General features: G+C 42.8%; 1 protein-coding gene across 1 annotated transcript in view; it reads right to left on the reverse strand.

Annotated features, from left to right (window-relative positions):
• Positions 1-17,170: 17,170 nt before the first annotated feature.
• LOC126268095 (uncharacterized) overlaps positions 17,171-27,450 on the reverse strand; it is a 168,211-nt gene continuing 157,931 nt past the window's right edge. Inside the window, exon 6 of the mRNA XM_049973606.1 lies at positions 17,171-17,510. Within this exon, the coding sequence (XP_049829563.1) occupies positions 17,418-17,510 (93 nt within the window). The 3' untranslated portion in view covers positions 17,171-17,417. The remainder of the gene's footprint in view (positions 17,511-27,450) is intronic.

Here is a 27,450-nt window from a genome sequence, read left to right on the forward strand (position 1 = left end):
AGGCTGATGTGAGCGTCTCCTTACTTCTAGCACTTATTACTACATCACCTGCATAGGCTAATATTCGCAGAAGTCTATTGTAAATATTGCCTCCTGGGTTTGCAGTTATTGATCTTACTGCATTCTCTAATACCAGGTTGAACAATACTGGGGACAGTGGATCTCCCTGTCTAAGCCCTTCTTCTGTTGGGAATGATCTCGACAGACATCCCTGAACTTTAACCTGGCTTTTGCTGTTAATTTTATTAGCTTCCTTGGAAATTTGAATGTCTGCATTGTTTCCCACAGTGCTGATCATTTAACTCTGTCAAAAAAAATGTTCAAATGGCTCTGAGCACTACGGGATTCAACTGCTGTGGTCATTAGTCCCCTAGAACTTAGAACTACTTAAACCTAACTAACCTTAGGACATCACACACATCCATGCCCGAGGCAGGATTCGAACCTGCGAGCGTAGCAGTCCCACGGTTCCAGACTGCGCGCCTGGAACGCGAGACCACCGCGGCCGGCTAACTCTGTCACTAGCCTGTTTAAAGTCAATAAATAAATGTTCTAATCTTACATTATATTCTACATCTACATCCATACTCCAAAAGCCACCTGACGGTGTGTGGCGGAAGGTACCCTGAGTACCTCTATCGGTTCTCCATTCTATTCCAGTCTCGTATTGTTCGTGGAAAGGAGGATTGTCGGTATCCTTCTGTGTGGGCTCTAATCTCTCTCATTTTATCCTCATGGTCTCTTCGCGAGATATACGTAGGAGGGAGCAATACTGCTTGCCTCTTCGGTGAAGGTGTGTTCTCGAAACTTTAACAAAAGCCCGTTCCAAGCTACTGAGCGTCTCTCCTGCAGAGTCTTCCACTGGAGTTCATCTATTATCTCCGTAACACTTTCATGATTACTAAATGATCCTGTAACAAAGCGCGCTGCTCTCCGTTGGATCTTCTCTATCTCTTCTATCAACCCTATCTGGTATGGATCGCACACTGCTGAGCAGTATTCAAGCAGTGGGCGAACAAGCGTACTGTAACCTACTTCCTTTGTTTTCGGATGCATTTCCTTAGGATTCTTCCAATGAATCTCAGTCTGGCATCTGCTTTACCGATGCTCAACTTTATATAATCATTCCATTTTAAATCACTCCTAATGTGTACTCCCAGATAATTTATGGAATTAACTGCTTCCAGTTGCTGACCTGCTGTTTTGTAGCTAAATTATAAGGGATCTATCTTTCTATGTATTCGCAGCACATTACACTTGTCTACATTGAGATTCAATTGCCATTCGCTGCACCATGCATCAATTCGCTGTAGATCCTCCTGCATTTCAGTACAACTTTCCATTGTTACAACCTCTCGATACACCACAGCATCATCTGCAAAAAGCCTAAGTGAACTTCCGATGTCATCCACAAGGTCATTTATGTATATTGTAAATAGCAACAGTCCTATGACACTCCCCTGCGGCACACCTGAAATCACTCTTACTTCGGAAGACTTCTCGCCATTGAGAATAGCATGCTATGTTCTGTTATCTAGGAACTCCTCAATCCAATTACACAATTGGTCTGATAGTCCATATGCTCTTACTTTGTTCATTAAACGACTGTGGGGAACTGTATCGAATGCCTTGTGGAAGTCAAGAAACATGGCATCTACCTGTGAACCCGTGTCTATGGCCCTCTGAGTCTCGTGGACGAATATCGCGAGCTGCGTTTCACACGACCGTCTTTTTTGTGCTGATTCCTACAGAGTAGATTTCTAGTCTCCAGAAAAGTCATTATACTCGAACATAATACGTGTTCCAAAATTCTACAACTGATCGATGTTACAGATATAGGTCTATAGTTCTGCACATCTGTTCGACGTCCCTTCTTGAAAACGGGGATGACCTGTGCCCTTTTCCAATCCTTTGGAACGCTATGCTCTTCTAGAGACCTATGGTACACTGCTGCAAGAAGGGGGGCAAATTCCTTCATAAGTCTTCTCCAGCATCATACATACTGTAAAGATATGGTCAGCTGTAGATATCCCAGCTCTAAAACCTGCCAGGTACTCGCCTAGAATATTTCTGCTCTTCTACTTACTCTCCTTGTTATAGCCGTAGAAAGGATTTTATAGACGATGCTAAGCAGAGATATTCCTCGGTAGTTCTTACACTGCATGCGGGATCCTTTTTATGTATAGGGCAGATGGTTGCTAATGTCCAGTCCTCTGGCATTTTCTCTGTTTCCCAGGCCATTGTAATTATTTTATGTATCCTCCATACTAATATTTCACCTCCGTGTTTTATCATTGCCATTACCAGGTCGTGTCCAGGAGCGTTGTTATTCCCAAGTTGCTTTACAATTACTCTTAGCTCTTCTATCAATGGTGGTTCTGTGTCCACTGCATCATCGTCTCCATCCACCTCTTGTTCTTCTTCAGTTTCTTTTCTAGCCTCTCCATTTCTTTCTCCACTTATGATGTGTCTGTTTGACAGTAACACTTCAAAATATTGTGCCCATGCTTTGATTATTTTTTCTTTTCCAACTATGAAACTGCCTGTCTCATCTTTCAGTATGTCCATCTTTGGCTGACATCCTCTCTTTATTTGTCCCACCCCATAAAAGAATTTCCTCCCCTGCTTATTTTCAAAATTCTTCTGTATTTCAACCATACTTTCCCTTTCCTCTACTCTCTTTTTAATCCACACTAGATTCTTAGCTACCCTTCTCTTCTCTTTAAACATAGCCACATTATTTCATGTAGGTCCCTGTAACATTCGTTGTCGAGCTTGATTTCTATCATCTAGCGCCTTTGACATCTCCTCTTCAAACCCTCCATTTCTATTTTGTTTTCCTCTTTCTCCAAGTACCTCTTGAGCTGATGTATTTAAAGCTATCTTAATTTCCTCCCATAGTATGCTGATATCCTTTTCCTCCATCCCGATAAATTTGCAGCTTCTCTTGCACTTTGTTCCTATACTCTTCCTTTTTCTTTTGACCTTGTAGACCTTACTTTTCTCCAACCCAGCCCTTCTGGCTTTAACTGCAATCCTTTCTAAGGTTCAAAAAATGGTTCAAATGGCTCTGAGCACTATGGGACCAAACCTGCGACCATAGCAGTTGCTCAGTTCTGGACTGAAGCACCTAGAACCGCTCGGCCACCATGGCCGACCCTTTATATGGTTTTGATTCTTACTAAAATATGGTCTGAGTCAATATTCGCTCATCGGCGGCTAATGACATCCAAAATACCTGAGACATGCCGTCCATCCATCAGTATATGATCTATTTGATTTCTCATCAACCCATCTGGTGATATCCAAGTCTCCTTATGAATGTATTTGTGTGGGAGAAACATGTTTTTAATCACCAGTCCTTCGCTAAAAGCAAATTCAATCAGTTTCCAACCATTGTTTTTTGATTCCAGGTGTTTACTATGAAGGCCTGCCACAGTTGGTTCTCTTTCTCTTTACCTACTTTAGCATTATAATCCCCCAGTATAATTTTGACATCATACTTTGGCAGCTTATCATATACTTGCTCCAATTTCTCATAAAATTCTTCTTTCTCTTCTTCAGCTACATCTTCATTTGGGGATGCACACTAATCAGCGACCAGTTGGAGAATTTTCCCTTCAGCCTCAATCGACAAATTCTGGGGTTTATTGTTTCATATTCCACCATGGCATGACTGACGGACTTCTTTAACATAAAACCTGTTCCCAATCTATTTTCTTCTTCCCTGCTGTTGATGAAGATATAATGCAGGAGATCAACCACCACTGTTTGTTTCCATCTTCAACATCAATTTGCTACCTCAATAATTCCTCCTTGAGCTTTCTACTGGTTCTTCCTATAGTCCATGTTCTGATATACCAAAATCGTTGCCATGCGACATGACGTGGTTGTCATAAGTTTGAGGCAGTCCGGAAATCTCTGTGAATTGGTTGGTGAACAATGAGTTTTTTCTGATATGGAGTTGTTAGCCCCATGATCAACCCCCAACATGGAGGACCTGGAGTTGTATCGGGTTTACTCCCTTAGAGAGACTAGCTTCACCATGCCTATAGAGCCCTCCCTGCCCTATGTTGTAGGGAACTGAAAGTGACAAGGAAAAAGGATAGCTTAGGATATGATAGAATAGGATAGGATAGGACAGGACAAGAAACAGGCTTGATAGGTCATCGCAGGACACACTTTGTCTGGCTCCTTCCCTTTGGGCTGTGCGGCGTGGGTGACCTTACTGGTAGCTGCACTACTGCCGGCATACCCCTCTGGATACAGAGCACACAAACCTCCTTGTCCACACAGACAGTGCTACACTAAGGTTGTGTCCCCTGAGTAGGGAGAAGAAAGCAATGTTTGCATCTGAAGCAGACTTACTTCATCTTTATGTAAGTTGATGAAACTGCAAAAGTTTAAACAATAAAGATCCTAGCTGGACAGTACAAAGGTAAAAACATTGTTTCTAATAAAGTAAAAAGTGTGTGTTCATTAACTAGAAAATATATTTTTGAATGTAATATGTGTGAACAGCGACTGCAATTGTAAGAGCGTGTAAACAGCAACACAATAATATTCTGTTTCTGATTCGTGTGGCGAAATTTTGTAATTGGCATTTCGTTTTCATATGAGAGAACTGTCAAGTCATTTTACAAATAAGATTTGAACCAGCGATCTCTGGACATTATCTCGCAAAATCTGACAGCCTACTGCTCCATCTACTGAACTACCGAATAATTGATGTGTAGTTGAGCTCAGAGCTAAATTAATGTTAACTTCACAGTGCAACACATTTTTAGTTAAGTTAGTTAACCTGTGTGTTGATGTGGTAGCAATTTGCTGGTATAGTGCAATCACATTTTATGCTGCTTCTCATTCTCTGGGACACTCAAAACGACTTTTCAGAAGTTTTTATAGATGCAATTGTACGATATGGTACTACACACCATATGTAATCCATTCTCCGAAATGTAAATTCCATAATATGTGAATTAGCATTATGACAGTAGGAGCAGCGAGCTAGCCAGTGACATCACAGGCATCAAATTACTCAAATGGAGCATTTTAGTGGGCTTTCAAATTATTTGAATTTCATTTCCATTTTTATAGAAGAATACTGAAATTCAAGTGGGAAAAAAGCATGTTAGAAGCATAAAATGACATAATTAATTATTTAAGAAAATTTCCAGAAAAACACTCAAGTGCCCTATTGTGCAATCTGTTGTGGGACACCATGGAATATTCCCACTTCAGACCCTGTAGTTTTGTGAAGTTCCAATAGGTGGCGACAATACATGTAGCCTTCAAAATAATGCTGTCATTTAGTTTCTCTTGGCAGGAAACCAGAACATCATAGACATTCATAGGCACTTGCAGAATGTCTATGGAGACCTGGCAGTGAACAAAAGCACAGTGAGTCATTGAGTGAGGCATCTGTAATCATCATGGCAAAACTGCACAAATCCTGTCCAATTTTCAGCATGCCAGCCAGCCCCACGCCGTTGTGACTAGACAGAAATGCAAAGGAACTTCTCCTTCTCCACGACAGTGCGAGGCCTCACAATAAGTCTGTGTAGCTAAGAAGAACTCACAAAACTTCAGTGGACTGTTATTCCTCCTCCTCCCCACAGCCTGGATCTTGCACCTTCAGACTTCCATCTGTTTGGCCCATTGAAGGATGCAAGCTCTGGGAAGCAGCATGTGGATCATGGAGAGGTTACAGATTGAACAGTACGTTGGCTCCGACGTCAACCAACAAAGAGGTACCATGCGGACATACAGGCCCTCCCATTAAGGAGGCATTAGACCATCGCATCATACAGAGATTATGTTGAAAAATAGGGTTTTGTAGCCCATAGAGTAGGGAATAATGTGGTGTATTGATATCCTGAATAAAGCCAACCTGCTTTCCAAAAAAATATAGGACTTGCAATGTACACACAGAAAGACCTCAAGAATTAATTAGGCACTTATTCAACTAATATCTTCATTACTTGTAAACACATTTGGTAAGAAATTCCCAGTACTGTTAACACTTTGATGCTTATAATCATACACCTACGCAAGTTACCAGTGAATTGAACACAGAGATTAAATGTCTATATGAAGCCATGAAACATACTATAGGAATATTGTGACTGTCACTACAGCCATTGCTATTTCGGAACTGCTATACCAATGATACACTGTGAAAATACAATAATATCTTATGGGTTTGCAATTAGTACAAGGACGTATTTATGCTGAATGAAGGAGGATTGTAAATCATACATATTACACAGTAGGAACAAGTATCCATATGAATTTTTTTTGCACACATGGTGGTACATGAACCAGAATGACTGTCTTATTTCAAAGCATGTCAGCTTTGTTATTTCTGGCCTTCCTGATTGTTCATATCTTAATGCAAATAATTATTGACTTATGTTATAAAATGCAACTAACTACATTATGATAAAGTTACACAAATACTCATGTTACTACTGACTGTCAGACTCATTATATGTCCATCTTGAAATGAACACACTGATCTGCATATGAATAACTAACACATCATTATTTATTAAGGATTTTTGTGAAGGATTTCCCTCATTAGTTCTCCCCCACCATCTCTAATTACAGGGTCAAACAAATGATGTAAATGTGAAGCACTTCAGATGCGGGTACAACATTTTTACTACACTTGCGAAGCTATATGCGGAAATAGAGAGAAATTTTGATATGACAAATGAGTTACACCTTTGTACAGGGCAACTCACAAGATACACATAATGAAATATATTTGAATTTTACTCTGACACACACACACACACACACACACACACACACACACACACACACACACACACACACACACAGAGAGAGAGAGAGAGAGAGAGAGAGAGAGAGAGAGAGAGAGAGAGAGATTATCTGTGAATGGCAAATTTAAAATAATACTAATGATCATTATACTGAAAGAATATTCTCAGTGAACTAAAAAGCTTATACACTAATACATACTTGTATAAAATATCATTTTGGAAAATACTGCCTATGCTGAAGCTGATTACATGTTATTAAAGTAAACGCAATTTACAACTTTTCAAGATAATGAAATGGTTATGAATATGTGATTTTCCAAATGATGTTTTTGATGTAGAAGACCATACTGTGTCAACGGTACGAAAGTTAAATGACACAGAAAATACTAATACAAGTTTACCTACAATACTACATTGTACTTACCACTGGAAAAGAACTGAAGTTAATTAGTTAATATTTCATTTCATGATTGCCTAATTTTATGAACTATGGCTTCTCATGATCTATATGCATCCCCATTGCTAGACAAAATATTCTAGTTGTTTAGAATACATATATATGATACCGTTTTGACTTATGCCTGAATTAGTAGATAGTATGATTAAGGGAACTATTTAGATTTTAATTGTATGCTATTTAAACTTGTAAGATTTTAAACGTGCACCAACTGTTAACTTTATAAACTATGTGTAGTTGTGTTCTGATTGAGCTTTTGGGGTGATACAAACAGTGTTTTGTTTCAAAAAAAAAAAAAAACATTTTGAAAAGACTCAAGGAGAAATGAGATGCCTACCAATGATATGTTGATTACAAATTCTCGTTATACTAATCATCCTATGGAGAAGAGAACGAACCTGGAGAAAACACATTTGTAAAACAAAGTCATTTTTAATAATTTATACAAAGACATTGTATCAATACCTGTTTAAATTGTTCTTTGCTTAATATATTTATGCTATATGGTTAGTGATAATACTCACCACCAATTCACAACCAAAACAGGTGTAGACACTAAAATTATTGTATAACATACTTCTTTCTGGAGCAAGCAAACTATGGGAAAGTCTTGTCCATAATTCTTATGTGTGACATATATTTTGGGGAAGTGTGTACAGTAACAGAATGGGATGACCCATAACAAAGAGTGCTGTAAAGATCATATTGTAGTATGTATACGCAAACTTACGTAACATAATCAGTACATATTGCAACGAAATTAGTAGAACAAATTAATGAAACTGTGGTACCTGGATGTAAGTAATAATGAAATATATTAAAACTATGGTGAAATGTAGTTTCCATTCAAAAATATGTGTAACAAACCTTAAAACTTGTATTTACAAAATTAGTACACATAGTAATAATGGTTTCTATGTGTAAAGATCCAGGATTCATGTTATTATTAGAATCAAACCTGTCTTTAAAAATTATAAACAGTTCAAAGCCAAACTTCATGGTGAAAAGATATTTCATATATTTTGACATGTTAATTGTTCTGAAAAGATCATGTTCTTGTGGTCTTCAGCCTGAGGACTGGTTTGATGCACCTTTTACTTCCATACATGGCAACGCTCCATACAAATACCTTCAGAAAAGACTTCCTAACACTTAAATCTATATTTGAGGTTAACAAATTCCCCTTCTTCAGAAATGTTTTTCTTGCCATTGCCAGTTTACATTTTACATCCTTTTTACTTCGGTCACCATCGGTTATTTTTCTGCCCAAATAGCAAAGCACACCTACTACTTTAGGTGTTTCGTTTCCTAATCTAATTCCCTTAGCATCACCTGGTTTAATTCGACTACATTCCATTATCCTTTTTTTCCTTTTACTGATGTTCATCTTATATTTTACTTTCAAAACACTGTCCATTCCGTTCAATCGCTCTTCCATGTCCTTTGCTGTCTCTGACAGAATTACATTATCATTGACAAACCTTAAACATTTTTATTTCTTCTCCTCGAACTGTAATTCCTACTGTAAATTTTTCTTTGGTTTCTTTTACTGCTTGTTCAATGTACAAATTGAATAACCTGGGGATAGGTCACAACCCTGTCTCACTCCTTTCTCTACCATTGGTTCCCTTTCATACCCCTCGACTCTTGTAACTGTCATCTCGTTTCCGTACAAGTAGGAAATAGCCTTTTGCTCTCTGTATTTTATCCCTGCTATCTTCAGAATTTCAAAGAGAGTATTCCAGTGCAAAGCTTTCTCTAAGTCTGCAAGTGCTATAAACGTATGTTTGTCTTTCCTTAACCTCCCTTCTATGCGAATTCGTAGAGTAAGTATTGCCTTACGAGTTCCTACATTTCTCCAGAATCCAAACTGATCTTCCACTGGTTTTCCCATTTTTCTGCAAAGAATTTGTGTTAGTATTTTGCAACCAGGACTTATTAAACTGATAGATCGGTAATTTTCACACCTGCTTTCATTGGAGTATCCTGCCTGTCTCGTACATCTTGCACACCAACTGGAAGAACTTTGTCATGGCTGGTTCTCCCAGGACTATCAGTAGTTCTAAGGGAATGTTGTCTACCCCCCCCCCCCTCCACCCCTCCCCACCCACCTGGGCCTTGTTTCAACTTAGATCTTTTGGAGCTGTGTCAAATTCTTCTCACAGTATCATATCTCCCATCTCATCTTCATCTATGTCTATTTCGCTTTCTAAATTGCCTCCAAGTTTATCACTCTTATATAGACCCTATGAATACTCCTCCTACCCTTCAGCTTTCCCTTCTTCGCTTAGGGCTAGTTTTCCAACTGAGCTCTCGATATTCATCCTGTTGCTTCTCTTTTTCCCCAGAGGCCTCTTTAATTTTCCTGTGAGAAGCATCTATCTTTTTCTCTAGTGAAATATGCTTCTAAATCCTTACATTTGTTCTCTAGCCATTCCTGCTTAGCCATTTTGCACTTCCTGTCAATCTCATTTTTTAAACGTTTGTATTCCCTTTTGATTGCTTCATTTTTAAATTTTCTCCTTTCATCAATTAAATTCAATGTCTCTTGTGTTGTTCAAGGATTTCTATTATGTATTGTCTTTTTACCTATTTTATCCTCTGCTTCCTTCACTATTGCACCTCTTAAAGCTACACTCTCATCTTCTACCATATTCTTCTCCCTTGTTCTAGTCAGCTGTTGCCTAATATTTCTTCAAGACCCTCAACAACCTCTCGTTCTTTCACCTTATCCACGTCTAATCTTGTTAATTTGCTTCCTTTTCCTATTTCTTCAGTTTTAATCTACAACTCATAACCAATAAATTGAGGTCAGAGGCCACATATGTTCCTAGAAATGTCTTACAATTTAAAATCTTGTTCCTAAATCTCTTTCTAACAATTATATAATCAATCTGAAACCTTCTAATGTCTCCAGGTCTCTTCCATGTGTACACCCTTCTTTTATGATACTTTAACCAAGTGTTAGCGCTGGTTGAATTATTTTCGGTGCAAAATTCTGCTAGGTGGCCTGCTCTTTCAAACTTTTCCTCCAGTCCATATTCACATAATATTTTTCCTTCTCTTCCTTTTCCTACCATTGAATTCCAGTCTACCATCATAGTTAAATTTTCATTTACTTTAACTACCTGAATAATTTATTCATCATGTGCACAGCTAGTTGGCATGTGAACTTGTATTGCAGTGGTATGCATGGGCTTCATGTCTATCTTGGCTACGATAATTTGTTCAAGATCTTGTTCATAGTTGCTTACTCACATTCCTATTTTCTTACTCATTATTAAACCCATTCCTGCATTACCCCTTTTTCTTTTTGCATTTATAATAATGTATTCACCTGACCATAAGTCCTGTTCCTCCAGTCACGAACTTCACTAACTCCCACTACATCTAAATTTAACCTATCCATTTTCCTTGTCAAGTTTTCTAACCTACCTGCCCAATTAAGGAATTTGATATTCCATGCTCTGTCCTGTAGAATGCCAGTTTCATTTCTACCAATGACAACACCCTCTTGAGCAGTCCCTGCCTGGAAATCCGAATGGAGGACTGTTTTACTTCCAGAATGTTTTACCCAAGAGGATCATCATTTAACCATACAGTTGTGCATGCCTTCAGGAAAAATTACACCTGCCATTTCTCCTTGCTTATGATCTGAAAATACCATACAAAACTGTAAATCCAAATTCTAACTTGTTTTGGAAAACCTTCACATTTTAATTGCATACTTCAAAATTACTGTTTTAAACAATTAATGTACTGATATTTCAATTATTCTAAGATATATAAGGTTAGACACAGCAACCTTGTGCCTGATGGTTCGGAATACATCAGGCATTGGAAAAGGTAGTGTTCAATAGTGGTAAGGCCATGTGCATCAGGGATGTTAGTGTAAAGGGAAGTGGCATCAATAGTGACTAGCAGAGCACCAGCAGAAACTGGGGAGAGCCATGGAGGAAACGGTTGGCATCTTTTATATAGTACACTAGGCTGTGGGCAATAGGTTGACGATGTTGGTCTACGAGAGGAGAGATTCTCTCAGTGGGGATGATAATGATGATATTGGTTTGTGGGATGTTCAACATCGTGGACATCAGTGCCCATACAAGTTCCAAATCTTTCCATTTCCATTTCCACGACCTGGCCAGGAATCTAACCCGGGACCCCGAGGCTGCAATGCTAGCCACTAGACCACAACCTGCGGACTTCTCTCTGTGGGAGCACACTAACCAGTCACAATGGGGCGTTCTGGGTTGTTGGGTTTATGAACTTTAGGCAGCATGTATAATGTAGGGGTGTGGGAAGTGGTAGGGGTGAGGAGATAAATGGAATCTGGGGAGAGCTTCTGGGATGGGTCTATGATTTGAAAAGACTGGAGGTCCTGCTGGAATTCTGGAATGGGGTCACTGTGGCACAGTTTGTAGGTAGATGAATTTGACAGCTGATGGAGTCCCTCTGCAGGGTAATCCTTGCAGTTCAGAACAGCAGCAGTGGAGCCTCCACGTTAAGTTCATCCTCTCCTCATCTCTACCACTCCCTGCACTCCTACATTCTACATGCTTCCTTAAGTCCATAAACCCAACCTCCCAGGATGGTTCATTGTGGCTGGTTACTGTGCCCCCACTGGCAAAATCTCTGCTCTCATATACCAACACCTTCAACCTATTACCCACAACCTACCGTTTTACACAAAAGATATCAACTATTTGCTCTGACTCTCCACAGTTCCTGTTCCTTTACCACAAGCAGCCCTGTTCGTCATTATTGATGCCACCTCCCTTTACACTAATATTCCTAATGCACATGGCCTTATCGCTATTGAACACTACCTTCACATGCCCAATGGATTCCAAACCTACAACCTCCTACCTCCTACCTAGTCACTATGACCAACTATATCCTCACCCACAATTACTTCTTCTTTGAAGGCATGACCTACAAGCAAATCTGGGGTATGGCTACGGGCACCCACATGGCACCTTTTCATGGGTTGCCTAGATGAATCCTTCCTAAACACCTAGAATCCCAAACCCCTTGTGCGGTTCAGATTCATTGATGACTTTTCATGATCTGGATCGAGGACACACTATTCACATTCCTCCAAAACCTCAACACCTTCTCCCCCATTCACTTCACCTGATCCTACTCAACCCAACAAGCAAACTTCCTCAATGTTATCCTCTACCTCAAAGATGGCTAAAACAGTACCTCTGTCCATAAAAAACCTGCAAATCACCAGCAATACCTAAACTTCAACAGCTACCACCCATTCCATACCACGAAACTCCTTCCACACACCCTAGTCAACCATTGCCGTCGCATCTGTAGTGACAAGCGGCCCCTCTCAAAATAAACCAAGGATCTCACTGATGCTTTCACAGACCATAATTACTATCCCAACATTGTACAAAAACAGATGTCCCATGACTTATCTCTCCAGTCATCCACTGTCTGACTCTGGCCACAGAGAAGCATCCCACTCATGACTCAGTACCACCCAGAACTGGAGCAACTGAATCACATTCTCTGCCAGAGTTTCGACTACCTCTCATCATGCCCTGAAATTAGCGATGTCTTACCTACTCTTTTTCCCACCCCTCTCAAAGTGGTATTCCACCAACCAACACAACATCCTCATCTATCACTACACAACCCTTGCTCCCAACCTCATGCCTCATTTCCCTGTAACAGATCCAGATGCAAGAGCTGTCCCGTACATTCTCCAACCACCACCTACTCCAGTCTGGTTACAAACCCCACTTATCCCATCAAATACAGGGCTACCAGTTAAGCCAGCCATATGATCTACAAGCTAAGCTGCACCCACGTGCTGCATTCTACATGGGCATGACAACCAACAAGCTGTCTGTCTGCATGAATGGCCACTGACAAGAACAGTGGCCAAGAAACAGATGGACCACCCCATTGCTGAGCATGCTACTTAGCACCATGTTCTTCATTTCAATGACTGCTCCACAGCCTGTGCCATTTGGATCCTTCCAACCAATACCAGCTATTCGGAAGTGTGCAGATGGGAACTCTCCCTGCAATATATCCTACATTCCCATAACCCTCCAGGCCTCAACCTTCATTAGTCATTGTCCTTACCCATCAACCCCTGCCCTGTTCCCATTCCAACAGTACACAGCACTCTATTCCACAACGCACCCAGTCCTTTTACTTCTCTCCTTTTTGTTGCCACCCCCCCCCTCCCCTCCTGTGCACTCCATCTGCACCTAGCTGCCCTACAGTCTACTCATCTTGCCCTTGTATACTGCCACAAGCAGCACTTTACCACCCTCCACCCCTACCCTGTTGTTCTACCCTATCCCCACCACCCGGTTGCTTCTCCCATCGAGTGCTGCTGCTTGCAGTCTGGCCTCAGCAGCCAGGGGCTGTGGTCATGTGTGCATGCCTCTCTCTCTCTCTCTCTCTCTCTCTCTCTCTCTCTCTCCTGCAACTCAGCATCTCTGCTATGTGTCATATATTCTGTTGACCAGATTTGTTATTGTAATCTTAGCCATTCGCCAAAGCGCGGAGTCTCTCACTGTATTTCATCACAGCCCGTCTCTTTTTGTTCTTTAAAGTCCTGCCGTGTTTTCTCCATTTCTCATTTTTCTATTATTGATCCCCAGTGATTTTTGTTACATTCTTGTTCATCCTGTATGACTAATCCTTCATGACCGGCCATAGATTCATATAGACTTTCTCTGCATGTCTTCATACATCTTTCTTTTCTTCAGTATTGATTGTTACCTTTCCATATTTAGCAATCCTTGCTTACTAATTTTTGGCAGTTCTTTCATTGTTATACATTCAGCTTTGTATCTATTTTTTCTTGCCTTTCAACTGCTCTATTTCCTCTAAGTGCTTTTTCATCCCATTTTCCCTAACTTTGCCAGTAGTCTCCCTCAATTCATTGTTCAGTTTTTTGTAATGTCATTTTGTTTTCTCCGCAGTAATTTTTCCACTTTCTCTACACATCCATTTTACATAACACATTCTGTGGGATCCATTCCTTTTTATTCCTGCTTTTTTCTACTTTTACAACTTCTTTCTCTAAAGCTTCCATTCATCTGTGGTTTTATAAAGGCATACTCTGGTGTGCTTCTGCGCTATGGAATGTTTCATTACATTATTCATGACTCCCATGGTTTTTGTTTAGTTTGTAGCTAGGTCTTTTTCTTCCAGAAAGGATAGTTTACAGACTACATATGTGAATGTGTTCACTCATTCTAGAAAATTATTTTTTGAAGCAGATCCTATTATGTGGTGTGCATTTTCCACAGGGCATACATTTTATTTTTTGGGTCACTCTGATCTTAGATGATTTTATTCATAAAAATAAAAACAAGAAGTGATGAAAGCACACACATCCCTGTCATAGTCCTGCATGTACCTAGTTCACTCTGATAATTTGCCCTCTTTCTTGACACAGATTAAATTCGTTCTTTAGATTTTGTATATATTATATTGCAAGTCCCGAATATATAAGGTGGCAGCCCCATCAATGCACTTGCATCAACCAGCAACCAACTGGAAGGATGTACCATTTCACTCGTCTTCATTTAATTATGCTTACTTTGTTATTTTATTTGGAACAATCTCTCAATAATAGACTGGCCTCGGCAAATTTGGTTTACGACAGATGGTAGTATGCACTGAAATGATTCATTAAAACATCTTATTTTCTATTTTGACATCACATTGTAAAGTTTATAACCATGCTATTGATTTAATCCATGCGACAGAATATAGTTCTGAAACTGTAAATAGATTATGGTAAAATTTTATTGGTAGTTGTGCTGTGAACAATATTTTAATTCTTTCTTGTAAAAATGATTGATCTTGTTTTCTTTTTGTGTATTTCAGCAGTATTTGTTGACATTTATCTATTGAATAGGAGGAAAATCTCATTTCGGGAGAGGCAGCTGTCTGCCCTCTTGGAATCCTTGCTGGGGCCAAAGGTAAATCTGAGACTTGTCAGTGATATATCACACATACATGGAGAAGCCTCAGTGGCCAAGCAATCCAGTGCCACACAAAGACAGTGTGTTTAATTAAGTATTAATGAATTTTCCAATCATGGGTTAATACAGAATACTTAATTAAGATTCCAATGACAGTAATCATGAGTTTCCTGGATAGTTAAACGAAAATTCAATACATTTAATAAGCAAATTAATACATTCGTATCAATTTTCCTCAACCATATGTCCCACCAGGGTGTTGCCTAGGTGCAGGATCATAGAATAGTGGGGCAGTCAATTTTAATATCAGCCAATCAATTAAATTAAATTAAGAAATCTAAAAGATGCTGTAAATCAGTAAACCAATGCATTCAAATCCGGCTGCAGACATGCCATTGCGGAAGAGATGCTTTTCTCAAACATTCATTCTCCTGGCACGACAACTGGTTACCCAACCTAAACAGCAGGACGTCTTGTCGCTCCACCAGCCATAAGCTGTCTCCCATCCCTGATTGGGTTGAATATTGAACTACACTTCTCTTCGAGTGGGCACACCACTGTGCTGTCTCCATGTCTATAATAATATGAAGAGACACTCTCTGAGCCCCACACTGTCATTGGCCTGGGGTGGCCCCCACTTCTTTGCAGATCCGAGACAATATCACTTTGTTAAAGATCTTATGATGGTACTGCAGAAGTTGTCACCACCTTTGACATGAATTGGCATCCACCACTTTGTAACCTGTCTTGTATAAATTAAGATCAATAGCAGTTAGGGTGCATTGCAATAATATGCTGGCGCTACTTCACCCATCATTATTACAAGAGTACATAGCTTACGACATTAACTGTTAATACCACAGATTCACCAATGGCAAGCATTGTCATGTTTGTCGTCCTTTGTGTCTGTATCCTGTACTTCTCATGGATAAACTTGATCTCTTGTTAGTTATTCTCAGAAGCTGATCTTGTTTCACTGAATATAGCTCTATTGGACTGGATGATCTATTAGTCTTTGTTTTACTGTATCTTTTCCTATGGATGAACAGCTTACGAACGAGTACTCCAGAATTGCGGCTTGATGTCGTTCCAGAGTGAAACGAGGTTAATTCGCATTTAATCTGTTCTTGAAGGTCACTACACACTGATTCCTTTAAGTCTGTTACTTGTTTGTAACTTCCCCCATGTTCCTTTTAATATCCTTTATTCTAGTAACAGAAATATCTGTAATACAAAAAACCAGTTAGATGCCTCCACAGTTAGTGGACAGAAGATTTGCAGGTAGAATTCATTTACTTGCCAACAGGGAAATTGTAACAGGATAGCTCATTTACTTTATCTGCATCTCTTCAAAACACAAGAGCTACAAAATCACTAATTTTTGCGTAAGGCAGAAATTGGTTTATTGTTCATAATAAATAAATCATAGTTTCTAAATGTTTTAATTACTCCATAAATAGTAATCAGATTTTGACAAGTGAAAAGTCATTGAATTAGTTTCTTTTATGATTATGATACCAGCACCAGAAATTATTATAGTTATATTTGAAAAAGCAAAGTTGAAGCCGGTATCACTGTAACCTAGTATAGTTTTGGAAAGAGACTGTACTTCAGTTAGTCAGAACTTTCTCACAATACATCTGGGTGAAAACAAAATTGCAATATCTTAAAACAGTTATGGAAATATTTGTGGTGAACCACCATGTATAGCCATGTCACTTATCACAAAGTTAATGGGACACATTTTAATGCACATGTTATCAGCATGCCTCAAATTTCATGGCTTCAAAATACCTTTAATTAACAGATATGATAGTATTATTACAAACTCTAATTACTCCAGTATTTGGTATTTATAATAAGAGTACAAATTATCCCAAAAACGTTTCCTTTCTTTTATGCTTTGGCAGAAGTAAAAGGCTGAAATAGAACGCATCTAAAAAAAACTCACTGGATATTTCGAAAATTTTATATTTATTATCAAACAAATATAAACAATATCACAGAAAATATGGAGTGAGGCCCATACATAAAGATGTGATGTGTGTGCATATCCCAGATGCAGCTACATATAATTTTATATATTACAACAAGGACAGGGAAACAACATCTAGTTGTTATTAAAATTATAAACAGTAAAAAAATAGCACTATCTTAACATCATAAGTGCCTGCTTTTTAAATTATTTAAACCAATCACATATTAATTGTTCCTTGTCCGTTTTGCTCTAGTCGTGAGACTCCTGTCCATTTCTTCTTCCTCATCAACATACTGAACACATTCAGATGCATGTTCCTGTAAACAATAACAATGCATTAGTGTTATGCATGAGAGAAACATCATTAGTGATCAGTTTTACACAACCACAGCTTCTCTTTAAAGTTGTTCCTCTTGTTGCCCAAACAAGGACTGTCTGTTAGTCACAATAGACTTAACTGTGCTTGCACACTACAGGACTGAAGTGACCTAGCTAGTTGGTGCAGTAGAGACATTTTATCATAATGTTGTCTACTGATCCCCTACATAATACTCTGAACTCAAGAATGGGTGATACATAGTTGTATAAAAGGCACACAATCGCAAACTAGTTGGTTGGTTTGTGGGGGTTAAAGGGACCAGACTACTTAGGTCATCGGTCCCTTGTTCCACGACCATAATAATACACGAAGAAAAGTCCAACAAGCAATAAACACATAACGGAGACGACAAGGGACGACACAGTACAAGAAAGACATAGACGAAGACCAGAGAAAAGAGATTAAAAGACACACAGAGTGCGACGGTCATTGGCCGACCAAGAAAATAAAACTGGAAAGGCCAACAACCAAGGGACACATTAAAACACCACAAACTAAAACCCCAGGCCAAAAGCCACAGTCGACACTAAAAAAAATAAAAAAGGGACTCTCATATTGAATGATAAAAACCCCCTGCTCGAATAAAACGGAGAACTAAGTCAGCCATAGTAGAGTCATCGGTTAAAAGAGCAGGGAGTGTATCAGGCAGCGCGAACGTCTGCCTGAGGGCAGTTAAAAGTGGGCAGTCTAGTAAGACGTGTACCACGGTCAGGGCCAATCCGCAGCGACAGAGAGGCGGGTCGTCACGGCACAAGAGATACGCGTGCGTGAGCCGGGTATGTCCTATGCGGAGCCGGCAGAGGACGACAGCGTCCTTGCGAGACCCCCGCATGGAGGAGCGCCACACACTGGTTGTCTCCTTGACTGCCCGAAGTTTGTTGGGAGAGGGCAGGGTGCGCCACTCATCACGCCAAGCAGCAAGGACCTTTTGCCGCAATACGGATCGGACGTCACTCTCTAAAAGACCGATCTCCATGGCCGGGGAACTGACCGCCTGTTTCGCCAGTTCGTCAACCCGCTCGTTACCCGGGATGCCGATGTGACCCGGGGACCAAACAAAGGTGACAGAGCAGCCGCAACGGACGAGAGTATGGAGGGACTCCTGGATGGCCATCACCAGACGGGAACGAGGGAAACACTGGTCAAGAGCTCGTAAACCGCTCAGGGAGTCACTACAGATGACAAAGGACTCACCTGAGCGGGAGCGGAGAAACTCTAGGGCACGATAGATGGCAACCAACTCGGCAGTGTATACACTGGAGCCAGCTGCCGATGACCGTTGCTCACAATAATCCCGTAGAGTGAGAGCGTAACCAGTGTGACCAGAGACCACCGAACCGTCGGTGTAGGCCACCACCGCGTTCGGAAACTCGGCCAGGATGGAAAGAAAGCGGCGGCGGAGGGCCTCCGGAGGCACTGAGACCTTCGGACCCTGTGCCAAGTCGAGCCGAAGGCACGGTTGGGGCACACTCCACGGGGGCAGACGGAGATTGGCCCGGAAAACAGGCGGCAGAGGAAAAAAGTCAAGGCCACGGAGAAGGTCCCGGAGGCGAACCGCAATGGGACACCCTGACCGGGGCCGCCTGTCTGGAACATGGACAATCGAGCGCGGGAACAGGAGACGGTAGGTTGGATGCCCTGGCATGCTATAAACGTGCGCGGCATAGGCGGCCAGAAGGCGGTCACGCCGGAACCGCAATGGAGGGACACCAGCCTCCACAAGTATGCTGTCGACGGGGCTTGTCCGGAACGCTCCCGTGGCGAGGCGGATCCCGCAGTGGTGTATGGGATCCAGCAATCGCAATGCTGAAGGCGAGGCAGAACCGTACGCCACACACCCATAATCAAGGCGGGACTGGATCAGCGCTTGATATAGGTGGAGGAGGGTGGACCGGTCGGCACCCCACCTGGTGTGGCTTAAGCAACGGAGAGCGTTTAAGTGCCGCCAGCATGTTTGCTTCAGCTGCCTAATATGGGGCAGCCAAGTCAACCGGGTATCGAACATCAGTCCCAAGAACCGATGCGTCGCGACCACAGCAAGAGGTTCACCGTCAAGGTAAAGGCGCGGCTCAGGGTGAACCGTGCGACGCCGGCAGAAATGCATAACGCAGGTCTTCGCGGCCGAAAACTGGAAGCCGTGCGCTACAGCCCATGACTGCGCCTTGCGGATGGCACCTTGCAGCTGCCGTTCAGCAGCGGCGATGCCACTGGAGCTGTAATATAGGCAGAAGTCGTCCGCATATAAAGAAGCCGCGACGGACGACCCCACCGCCTCAACTAGCCCATTGATGGCAATTAAAAACAGGGACACACTGAGGACAGACCCCTGTGGGACCCCGTTCTCCTGGACCCGGGAGGAACTATGCGACGCAGCTACTTGCACGCGGAAGGAACGAGACGAAAGAAAATTCTGAATAAAAATCGCGAGCGGGCCCCTAAGGCCCCACCCATGAAGTGTGGCCAGGATGTGATGGCGCCAAGTCGTATCGTATGCCTTCCGCATGTCGAAGAAGACGGCAACCAGATGTTGGCGGCGCGCAAAGGCTGTACGGATGGCAGACTCCAGGGAGACCAGATTATCGACGGCAGAGCGGCCTTTACGGAACCCACCCTGAGACGGAGCCAGAAGGCCCCGAGACTCGAGGAGCCAACTCAACCTCCGGTTCACCATACGTTCCAGCAACTTGCAAGGAACGTTGGTGAGGCTTATGGGGCGATAGCTGTCCACCTCCAGCGGGTTCTTGCCAGGTTTCAATACAGGGAGGACTATGCTTTCCCGCCATTGAGACGGGAAAACACCCTCGACCCAGACGCGATTGAAAAGATCTAGGAGGCGTCGCTGGCAAGGCACTGAGAGGTGTTTCAGCATCTGGCTGTGAATGCGGTCTGGTCCAGGAGCCGTATCAGGGCAAGCAGAAAGTGCGCTCTGGAATTCCCATTCGCTGAAAGGAGCATTGTACGACTCCGCGTGGCGCGTGTGAAAGGAAAGCCTCCGACTTTCCAACCGCTCTTTCCGGGAGCGGAAGGCCAACGGGTAGTTCGTTGACGCGGAACACTGAGCAAAATGCTCTGCTAACCGGTCCGCAATCGTGTCGGAGTCGGTGCACACTGCTCCATTCAGCGAAAGCCCAGGGACAGAGAGAGGTGGCCGATAGCCTTGGAGTCGCCGAATCTTGGCCCAAACCTGCGATGCAGAGGTACGGACGCCAATGGTGGAAACATAACGTTCCCAGCACCCCTGCTTCCGTTGGCGAATAAGGCGTCGGGCTCGGGCGCGGAACTGTTTAAAAGCAATGAGGGTCTCCAACGACGGGTGCCGCTTATGGCGCTGAAGAGCCCGCCGGCGATCTCGAATCGCCTCTGCAATCTCGGGCGACCACCACGGCACAGTCCTCCGCCGAGGTGACCCGGATGTACAGGGAATCGCAGATGCCGCCGCAGAAACGATGCTGGTGGTGACCGACTGAACCACCGCATCAATCGGATCAGTGGAAGGAGGTGCGATCACTGCGACAGATGTAAATAAGTCCCAATCAGCCTTATTCAGAGCCCATCTGGAGGGGCGTTCAGAAGAGTGACGCTGTGGCAGTGACAGAAAGATGGGGAAATGGTCACTACCACATAAGTCGTCATGGACCCTCCAGTGGATGGATGGTGAAAGTCCGGGGCTGCAAATAGAAAGGTCAATGGCCGAAAACGAGCCATGGACCGCACTAAAGTGGGTCGCCTCTCCCGTGTTTAAAAGGCAGAGGTCAAGCTGTGACAGAAGAGTCTCGACATCTCTGCCCCGGCCAGTAATCGCGGCGCTACCCCACAAGGGGTTATGGGCGTTAAAGTCGCCCAGCAACACAAAGGGAGGCGGCAGTTGTCCTATCAATGCAGCCAACACATGACGAGAGACATCACCATCCGGCGGAAGGTACAAACTGCAGACAGTAATAGGCTGAGGCGTCCACATCCTTACAGCGACAGCTTCTAAGGGTGTATGAAGAGGCACACACTCGCTGTAGATAGAGTTAAGGACGTAGACGCAGACTCCACCAGACACCCTCTCATAAGCTGCCCGGTTCTTATAATAACCCCGATACCCTCGTAGGGCAGGGGTCCGCATTGCCGGAAACCACGTTTCCTGGAGGGCAATGCAGATGAAAGGGTGACTGCTGACGAGTTGGCGGAGCTCAGCAAGGTGGTGGAAAAAACCGCTGCAGTTCCACTGGAGAAACACTTTGTCCATGGGCGAAATAGGCGTGAAGGGACCGAGGAGGCAGATCACGTCACTGGGTCACCTGCTGTCACCGATCGAGGACCAGTACAATCGGCGTCCTTGGCGTCTGAGGGTATGGCGAGATCCAGGTCCTCAGCGGACGCCAGGATCTCCACCTCATCCTCAGACGCAGAGCCTGTATGGAGCGGTGGGGTGGATGCCACCGCGCGTTCCTTGGCCTTAGAGCGCAAACTAGTGAGCAACGTAGAGAGCACTGCAACAGGGCATATCATTTTCTTTATCTTTTAAATTAATTGTTTCCTTCCCACAAGTGGATATAGAAAAATTCATCATTCCAGGTACCCTGTCTTGAAATACTTATTCTCAAGAGTTAAACTACTTCTACTAACTTAACTGCAGACCTAAAAATACACCTACATTCTACAGAGAACCACAGCTACAATCCACCCTTTCCTGACAGCCTATGTAATTGTTCAATGCATGACAGTGCATGGTACCAATATGTTTCGAAGGCTGCAGGAGAAAATACAATTTTTCATGGGGTCATATCTTGTGTTCTATTGATCACTGAGTTAAGGAGTCAAGTGGTTTGGATAGCTCTCAGCCTTGTGACCATTTTTTACTTATCAGAAGGACAACTATACTGTAGCTATCCTACAGTACAGTATCAAATTTTAAACATTGCACACTTTTTCCAGCCCAGACAACTTGAGCAAATCAATTGGTTCTTTTACATTAGGTGTGGTCTAGGGTGGACCATAAGCAGCTTATAAGAGCACGATTTGTTCGTGGCTGGTTCTTGAGAAAACTCAAATTTCTATTCATGGCAAATCCTCAACATTTTTACCACATATTCTTAGGCTGATGATCTCAAGAGAACCCTGAAACTTTTAACGTTATCATTCTCCACTACTGAAATCCAAAGGTTCAAAGTAACTGTACTTACACACACACACAAAATATGGATGTAATATCCAGTCTGGGGTATACATGTAGTTTTAAACAATACAATGACCACATGTCAAGGGTTCTGTGGCTGTCACAAAGGTACTGATGTCACTGAACTATGTTTTTAGTTGCCATTTTTTACCAATAAAACTATATGATGCACTGTGCCTGTATAGTAGGCACTTGATGCTTGTACAGGCTGTCTCCACCTGGAAATTATTCGATAGTGCTACTTGACAGTGTAAGCACCTCATAAAAATTATTCTGTTATATGGAATTCTTTGTACTTGCAAATCAAACACAGCATATTTTGATGTACAGTACATATGCAAACTGAAGTGACAAGTGAAAAGCTATACCAAGGCCAGGAGTCAGTCAGCATATCTACATGATACATCATTATGCCTTGAAGAGGTCTCTGGAACCATATAGATTCATTTGATCACAGCATTTCTTGGTGTATTGTAGGCATAGCCTAAAAATGTTGTGCATTTTTACGTGAAATAGTATAAAGTGAGCTTATGTTGGATGGGAGACAATTTTATTTTCACCTTACATTATGCATATTTATTTGTTGTCTCTATGCATCAACATATGTAAATGTATCAAAGTATGTAAATAAACTGACCAATAGCATTTGCTCTACATAAGCAGTCCACTTTGCATTAGCAGGGGAAAGAAGGGAACCAGCAGAAAAATGCTCCTGTCTGAGCACGAAAAATGAGTATGTTCCTCTTAAAAATAAATAAATAAATAATAAGAACAGGAAAGTGGGGAACCAGTTACCTTGATCCACATTCTGAGAAAGTATCAGAGAGACAGTGATGGTGGAAGAGAGAGGAGGCTGAACCAGGGAGAGAAAGAGAGAGGAGACAGTGATGGTGGAAGAGAGAGAGAGAGAGAGAGAGAGAGGGGGGGGGGGGGCAATGAAAGAGAGGGGGGGGGGGGCAATGAAAGAGAGAGAGGGGGGGGGGGATGACGAAGACAGCAGCTGTGGGAGCCAAAGAGAGAAGGGCAATAAAAGAGAAGGCTAAAGATAGTAGCAGTGGGAGAAAAAGAGAGAATAGACGGTGGAAATAAAAAAAAATGGTGAGTGGAAGCTATGCATAGGCTTAGAGTTGGGGGAGGCGAGGCTTTCAGTCTGAGAGTCAAAACCCCATGGAAATCATCCCCAAGAACATGCGAGGAAATGAAACAATGGTGGTTGAAAGACATACAGCAACCTGAAAGTGAGAAATAGAGACAGTAGCAATAAGAGAGAAAAAGAATGGACCAAAGACAGTGGCAGTAGGACAGAGAGAGAGAGAGAGAGAGAGAGAGAGAGAGAGAGAGAGAGAGAGAGAGAGAGAGAGAGAAGGGGACAGTGGTAAGGAAGAGCAAGAGAAAGGGATAATGGGAAAGACTGCCAGGAGATAGTGGACGACATGTATGGAAAGTGACAGTGAGAAGGAGATGCTGAGTATGAAGGCTTCACTACCAAGAGATATGGATGAAAGGATATAGAATGTTCTCTGTTAAAAGACCACGAATCTGTTCTATGTCAAAAATTTTTATGAGGAAGGCAGGATTAAACCTGCTGGTTCCCCACTTTTCTGTCAGAGTCTGTTAAAGAGGAAAATGCTCACCTTTTTTGTGCTCTCACAGGTGTGTATGTACTAACAAACTAAAACAATTATCAAATAAAATAGACGATCACTTTTAAAATGTTTTGGGATAATGTGAATTGTTTTGTGTTCCTACTTATGTAAGAAGCAAGTTGTTCACCATACAGATCAGGATCCATCATTTTTCTCCTTAACTATGTCTCCAACACATGGTGAGGATGGAGAAAATATGGTAGCACAGAGTATAATTATCTTTTTACCAAACATCTCACAAGAAGTAACTGTTGAAGATTTTGCCTTTCTCAGGAAATCTTTGAAGAATATTTGCTGAAAGCAGTCACTCTGTTTTCTAAATTTCACTGTCAACTATCTCTCCATGTTTACACCACTTGTACATGATTGAAACTAACGTTCTTAACCAACCAATCTAAAGATTTGTACTGATTATAAAAATGCTTAATTGTAAGTGGCTTCATTTTAGCACAAAAAACAACACACAAACACAGTTCCAAACAGAATACAACACTGAAAAATACCAGTGTATATTTAGCAAAATACATAGGATATAGGAAAACTAACAATGGGTATACTGTTGGCACGTGATTTCCTGACTTCTGTAAACCTCAATGCATATATCTGTGGTAATTCCTTCTGTTCGCCCCCACAAAAGCAGCAGACGACAGGCTGGACTGACCGGAAACCAGCGACCGGCAAAGTGCTTGCAGACCAAGGTTCCAACACATCCCCTCAGTACCCTCGCTGGTCACTTCCGCTGGAAGTAGAGCTTAGACTGCAATGCTTTATGGACACCATGCACACCAAACCATCACTCAAGCTGCCTCTTCTTCCATCTCCTGCCGTGCTTCTCCACCTTATCCAGCACAATGTCATATGGCTCAGATCATCATCTGCAATACTTCACCAGAGTTGGCTAAGACAGTACGATTTTACACCTGTGTCCAGTGTCAGTGCTCTCTTGCAGTTCGGTTAATGATTGGAGTGCAACCTATTCTGTGCCATCATCCCAAGCTGCGTTCCTTTGAAGGACTTCCTTTCTAGCACCTGTACAAAGTCTGATGCCAGATGCCTGGTTCGTCCCACCCAGTGTCAACACCTAGAGTACCATGCATAGTGTGGTGTAAACAGTGTGGTGAGATGTAGTGTGTGCCGGAAGTACTAGAAGGGTTTATTACCATTCCATCTCCACTATTCTGGGACCCCTTTATCATCAAGCATGTCAGTATACAGAGTTTCCCAGCACCACCAGGCAACACCATACAAAGTACATGAAACCATTCTTAGGCCACTCTGTTCAAAGATTCCATCACAAGTGAGGACCGCCCTTGATTAACAGGTAGTAACTCGTTAAATTTTACCATAGTTGTTAGCTTGGGAATAATATTTCCAAACCAACTCACATGCCTCTTCCAACATGCCCCATTATTTATAGTTATGTTTATTAATTAGAGCACCTCTATATAGGCATAGAAAAAAACTTAATTTGTTTCTTCCCTAGTGACCCCCTCTAAACAAATGCGCCAAGTCTTATTACTGAAACATGCTGGTTTTTCTTTTTCATTATTCCGATTAGAACACCCCATGTAGTAACGAAATAAGCTCCCATTAGGTTAGTCGGATGCATCCCACTTGCACCCTCACTCATCCCTTGCCTTCACCACTCCCTCCCACACCGCTCCATGCAATCCCTCCCTCCATGTGCATCACCACTCCCCTCCTGCATCCCTCTACAACGCACATCCTCCCTCCACATGCCTCACTATCCTGTATAACTCCCCTCAACGCATGCTCCCCACATGCATCAACCCCCCTCCTCTCCAGCCCCCTTCCATGCACGCCCTCCCCATGCACACCATCCTTCTGTGGGCACTACTGCTCCCCTCATGCACCCCTCCACACACACCCTCCCTGCGCCCCTCTGCGCATGTCATCCTTCCATGCACATCACTCCACACCCCACCCGCAGCTGTTTGCTACTTGCCCAGTATAGTTTTACCACTTGGCGTACAGAGCCCTCCTTTGCACTGGAACACATGTCAGATAGTGTATTGCTTGATCCACAATATTGCTTCCCATAACCACCCTGCATATCGCGACACACCACCCACACTGTTAAGTCACAATGTTACTGCCATGTGTTCCCACTCCTATGGCAGTCACACCCAACCAGCTATCTAGCCAACAGCCTCCCATTACCCCTCTTGCCCCAACACCTATGAGGACTTCAGAAGTGTTGGAACTTTGCACACCGCAGCTGACAGCACTACAGGGCTGCTAGACTCAGCTGACCAATGGGACAGTACACCCAGCACAAGCCAATTCTGCAGACCCTCACCCAGACATCTCATGGCTGCTCACTTGCTCCCCTTCATACTGTGAGACCAATGCGTATCGTTTGTTTCTATCAAGGCAGTTTACGCACTGTGCTCTATCTTGAGCGATGGAACAAAATTTGTGATGGTTGTCGATCACCTCAACCTCACCACCACTGCCAAGTCCTGGATGTTATTTCGCACCCACTCCCCTTCGGCAGCAATACTAAACTGAAATAATGCATCATATCCAGCTTTGTACCCTCAGAGTTACAACAGGCACGTAATTTATCATCCCATCAGTGTTACAACATGGGCCCATACCCATTGCTTGATCAAATCTGGGTGCTCACTGAACTGCACACCATCCACGAATGCCTCCTCCTAAACCACTGGCTCATGCAACTTCCCACCCTTATACAGGGTGCCTTAGCCCCACAAAACTCTTTATTGTTAGGTGATAAACTGTTTGAAATACTACACTCCTTTCCTGCCACAGCTGCAGCATGGAACACTGAGTATCACCCCACAGCTCCAGCTGCCTAATCACCCACCCCTTCTGCACCACACCAAGCCAAAGCATGCGTAATGTCACTTTTACCACCAGCTGCTAGCAACCTTCTGACAGACACACAGGCCCCCAACCTCTACCAGATTCTGAAGCACCTGAGCTCTGAGATGGCAGTACATACTGCCAGCGTCCCCTCCCGTACCTTATGCACCTACCACCAGATGCTGGCCGCCCCCACCCACGCAATGCCAACCCAGGCA

The sequence above is a fragment of the Schistocerca gregaria genome, chromosome 1 (assembly GCF_023897955.1).
Source record: "Schistocerca gregaria isolate iqSchGreg1 chromosome 1, iqSchGreg1.2, whole genome shotgun sequence".
In the NCBI taxonomy this organism is placed as follows: Eukaryota; Metazoa; Arthropoda; class Insecta; order Orthoptera; family Acrididae; genus Schistocerca; species Schistocerca gregaria.